The sequence below is a fragment of the Pyxicephalus adspersus genome, chromosome 3 (assembly GCF_032062135.1).
Source record: "Pyxicephalus adspersus chromosome 3, UCB_Pads_2.0, whole genome shotgun sequence".
NCBI lineage: Eukaryota > Metazoa > Chordata > Amphibia > Anura > Pyxicephalidae > Pyxicephalus > Pyxicephalus adspersus.
Genome location: NC_092860.1, coordinates 103,556,880 through 103,562,063, shown reverse-complemented (window position 1 = coordinate 103,562,063; position 5,184 = coordinate 103,556,880). Strand labels below are relative to the sequence as shown.

Sequence of the window (5,184 nt, the reverse complement as noted above, 5' to 3'; positions counted from 1 at the left end):
AAAACCCATCTTTTTAAAACTTGCCTACCCGTCTTCTTCTTTCATTTAAAAACCCTCAGCTACTTCCCACTACAATTATGAAGGTAAAGAAGAAGAAAAGACAGGCTTTGTAAAGTCACAAAATGTAAAAGAAATTCACAGGTTTATTTGGTGATTTATTTTGAGATCTAAGCTAACATAGCTCAACTGTGCTAAAACCTAAGCTAACAGTTCAACTAGGATATAATAAACAACTGTGGTCAAGGTTAATTGTTGGCGCAAATAGGCAGATGTAGAACAGCTGAAGTTTCTCGGTACCTGACGCTTTTTACCCATAAAGGGCTTCCTCAGGGGAATTGAGATTTCGAATTGTATCTGCCAATGATGGATCACAAAGACCACGAAAGTGTGATAGAATAAGTGTAGTCAACAGCTCTGTATATTAAATACTTCACGGACTGGCTGCAGTTACGGGACAATATGCTGATAATATAGCATTTACAGCGTTAAAAGATATATGTTTGACATCAATGGGGGTGATATCAATATAACAGTCTTGGTTGGAAAGCTGTAGTTTATTCTCCAGTGTTGGTTATTTAGTAATAGGATCTAGGGTGTATTATTAGTGTCCTTAAGGGGAGAGGCTTGATGTTTAATCCAATAGGTTGAAGGTAGAAGACTTCAGGACTATTGCTGGAGTTGTCAGCCTTTGTTTCTTTTACAAAACGGAGGGGGAAACGCTGGTAAAGTATTTTACTCCATTAGGGTATAGTAGTACTTCCCACCACTACATATCCCCCTCCTATTTTGTGATACTTCCCTCACCTCCTAGATTGTAAGCTTTTCAGGGCAGGGTCCTCTCCTCCTCCTGTGTCACTGTCTGTATCTGTCTGTCATTTGCAACCCCTATTCAATGTACAGCACTGCATAATATGCTGGTGCTATATAAATACTGTCTATCAATAATAATAATAATAATAAAGTCTAAACTTTTTCTACTTGATACAAAACTATAAAACAATTGCCTTTACATACACTTTAAGTCTTACACAAGAAAAGATCAGGTTTATTTCTAGGGGGGAGCAATACACAGAGACTACAATGTCACTGCACTGATGCATACCAGCATACTGCACTCTCCTGGTATCTAGAAAAGATAAAGATTTGAACACCCTACTGGGGAACTGCTAGTACTCAACTTTCAGCCTTTCCACCGAGAGCAGGAATCTGCCCTCTCAGCAAACAGCCACTATTACGTGAAGCCTCCTGACAACAATCTACCCAGCCAATTTCCCACACAGAGCTCACAGACTGTTTTGAAACTGAACTCATAGCTGTGAATAACAACCAGCTCACTACAAACACAACTTGTCCCGCTCCCTCCCTGCAGCAATAACAACTGGCACAGATATCACCCAACCCCCTACAGAGGTGGCAAGTGTCCCAGGACTGTACACACATCTATTGGGGGAATTCACCTGAGAAATACTACAAAGACGTCTCACCACATTACACCTTCATTAAGGTCGTGTTTGGGGAGTACAGAAATCTGGCACTATACTAAAAAAAAAAAAAAACGACAATATTTTAGTGTCTACAACTTCCTTCACATCAAAGCAAAGTCCGCCTGTGAAAAAGAACAATTACACATCTATAAAGATAAAGGGCTCTATTTATCAAAGGGGGGAATCAAATTCCTTCGTGGGAACCTTCCAGGTCCACGTGTTTCAATGCCAGTAAATGATTGAGAATGAAGAATGTTAGAGGGAATGACAGATTTTCTATTTTATAATTAGAGCCAAAAGATGCAAGAGAAAAGGGCACATAGTTTCCAACTATGTCTTGGATTTGGAAAACTCTAAAGGGGTTTATGGAGAAGGGTTCTCACTCAAGATTCACCCAAAGATTCAATGTATAAAGCATCAGTAAAAGTTGATTCACACATTTTCTAACTAAATCACATGAACACAAATGTGTCTGGGGTACAATTTGACACATTAATGAATAGATCCTTAAATATTGTATAATGTATTTATTTTACTTTATTGTTATTACACAGTATTTATATAGCGCCATTACACAGCGCTGTACAAAGTCCATAGTGATGTCACTAACTGTCCCTCAAAGGAGCTCACAATCTAATGTCCCTACCATAGTCATATGTCATTAACACAGTGTAAGGTCTTTTTGGGGGGGTGGGAGCCAATTACCTAACTGCATGTTTTTGGAGAAACCTGCAAATTCCATGCATGTCCTAGCCGAGATTCGAACCTGGGACCCAGCACTGCAAAGGCTAACCACTGAGCCACTGTGCTGTCCAATTTTATTCTTTGTTATTGGTATTACACATTTCCACATGTCATTCCCAACACCCCATGTTGCACTTTCTTTATCCACACATACCAAGGACATTTTCTAGGGAAGACAAATGAACCAACTGCATGTTTTATAAAGTGTGGGGGCATCCCACATGAACACAGGAGAAAAACATGCAAACTCTCTGCAGATTGCATCCACTTAGGGTTCCATTTATAAAGCAGTGAATCTGACATTCACTGGAACATTGCTTTATAAATAGCCACCTTGGAGTGAACATAGACTATCCTGATACAGGGAAAACTGAACACCTTGAACTCCAGGCACCACAAAAAGCACCACCATGTGTGCCCTAACATAGCGAACTAGGTTTAAGAGGGCCTTAGTGTAACTAGAAGTGCACTTGTGACTTGTGGCAGTGCGGGTAAAAAAGTGATGGTGGTGCATCTTAGCACAAATCTTTTTGTTTTCATCTACTGTATATGCCACAATGGGGGGAAATGAAGAATTTACTGCACACACTTCTATGCATCTCATAGTCATACCTTAAAATGCATTTTTTGTTATGCAATACATTATGTTATGGTGGTTTATTTGCAAAAAGAGTATAGCCTGTTTACTTAGCAAAAGAAGTGAAAACTTAACACATGACCAACAATCAATCATGTGAAAAGAAATATAGAGGGGCCCTTTGCTTGCAAATAATTGGAAGGCCTCAATCACTAAGCCAAGTACAAATTTTAACTTTCTAAAAGCCGATGGCCCAGCAAACATCTCACCAGTTCAATGTTCGCCCCTGGTGATTGACCATTTAGAAGGACAGCAATTCATTATGGGACGACCATGTAGAACGTATGGGATAATACTCTGGGTCCCGAGACATAGCTTTAAGCAATACATAAGGGCCCTCGTCAAGCAGGATTTCTATTCCCATACAAGTCTATGTAAAATCACAGAAACATCTCAGAGGCCACTAGCCCAACATAGTCACACACCAAAAAGTAATCAGCTGTTGTATTCATGAACACGTTTGGTCAATCCAGGTACTGAGGTATGGGACAAATGCTTACCATACACAGCTCAAACATTCATGGGATCAGTACAGATATGCAGCCCGTACACCAATATACAAATGCCAGGACTATGCTATGTGTCCGAGCTGTCCTTTCCACCATCCCCTACCCCCAGACTAATACCCGCTCTGCAGTACCCGTACCCTGAGCCTTGTGGAAGGGCAGATGAAAACCTATGGCCCCTCCAACCCCACAGCTCAGTCACAGGGGCCCAATACTATGGATGAGGATTGACGTAGTGACTGCCTCACACATACAACACGCTGAGGATGTCGGGGAATCTGCACTCCACACTGATCAATTCTAATCAAATAGAAACAAGACAGGGCCACCTCAATGCCACTGTTACTGCAAACCATCATAAAGACACAAACTAGTGTTACCCCCCCCCCCCGACCCATTACACTATTACATAACTTCTGTAATCCCCCCCACCACCAATATATTACATAACTAACCTAACCCCAATACAGCAAACCTCTGACATATATATAACCTCTTCCATTACCCTTAAATTCAAAACAAATATCTGCCCTCACCCCATCTACAACGAACCCGTCATTACCCCGCCCCCTAATATAGGAGAAGTGATATGTTCCTGAAACATAACTTACCTCTGACAATAACCCCCCCTCAAAAAAAAATAACCTCTGTATCTGGAGTTAGTTTCTCCCATGATAAATAACCACATAAGCCCCCCCTAAAATACATAACCCCCAAAATCCTCCCCCCATAATACATAAATCCAGACTTCCTCCTCTTGATATATAACCCCCCTATAATAATACATAACCCCTGAGCCCCCACCAGTTATAATATTACATAACCCCCTTACCCCTCCCGTTATTTTAATACAAAACCCTCTATCCCCCCCCCGTTATAATAATACATAAACCCCTACATCTCCCTCCCACTTATAAAACCCCCTACTTATAATATATAACCCCCCCCCCGGTTGTTTTGCTGGCCGTGTCGTCAGTGGGTGCTCCAGGCACGCCGAGGCCCCGCTCCCTCCTCCCCGCATTCCGCTCACTTACAAATCGCTTCAACTTTTTCTCCGGCGGTGATTTCCGCAGCCATCCCGAGCAGACCACCTCTCCTCCGCCCCCCGAGCCCACTCCTCCGCCGGAGCTCATCATGGCTGTCCTGGCCGGCCCGGCACACTGTCCCCTCCGGCTCCCCGAGATCAGGCTGACGGACGCAGCCTCCAGGGTCAGACCCCTCCGCCTCTTCCCGGTCTCCGACAAACTTCGGCAAACTTTCCGCTGGTTAGGACTCGTAAATCCCGGGGAATGTTCGGAGCCCGGCTCCCCACCTTCCCGGCTCCGGTCAGTGCTCGGGGCTTCTCCCGCCTCCCCCTCACACAAGTTTGGGAGCAGCGCCTAGGAGCGCCGTGCAATGGAGCCGCCCTGTGTCCGGGCTGCCTGGGCTCTCGCTGCTCTCTGCCACAGACACATTTTCCTCTTCCACTCAATATTTCTCCCTCCTCCTCCTCCTCCTCCGTCTCCTCCTTCTCCTTCTTCTCTCTTTTCCCTCTTCTTTCCCCTCCTCTTCTTCTCCTCCGCCCCTCCATGGAAGCGGCCTCCTGCTGTTCCTCCCTTTTGTCTTCTCACGCCTCTCAATATACAATAAACCTTACCCGGCTGTACCCAGCATTGCCACTCACTGACTGCCCCGGGGAAATCTCTATGACCATCCAGTCCTGCCACCATAATGCCCCGGGGTAACCTCTACCACCATCCAGTCCTAGTATCATACTGCCCCAGGGTAACCTCTACCACCATCCAGTCCTAGTATCATACTGCCCCGGGGTAAC

At 44.2% G+C, this 5,184-nt stretch overlaps 1 protein-coding gene across 2 annotated transcripts in view; it reads right to left on the bottom strand.

The window, feature by feature from the left end:
- The window catches only part of GAB1 (GRB2 associated binding protein 1), a 61,881-nt gene extending 56,998 nt beyond the window's left edge, over positions 1-4,883 (bottom strand). For both annotated transcript variants that reach the window (XM_072405868.1, XM_072405869.1), the window contains exon 1: positions 4,406-4,883. In XM_072405868.1, coding sequence (XP_072261969.1) covers positions 4,406-4,507 — 102 coding nt within the window. In that variant the 5' untranslated portion in view covers positions 4,508-4,883. The remainder of the gene's footprint in view (positions 1-4,405) is intronic.
- Positions 4,884-5,184: the final 301 nt, after the last annotated feature.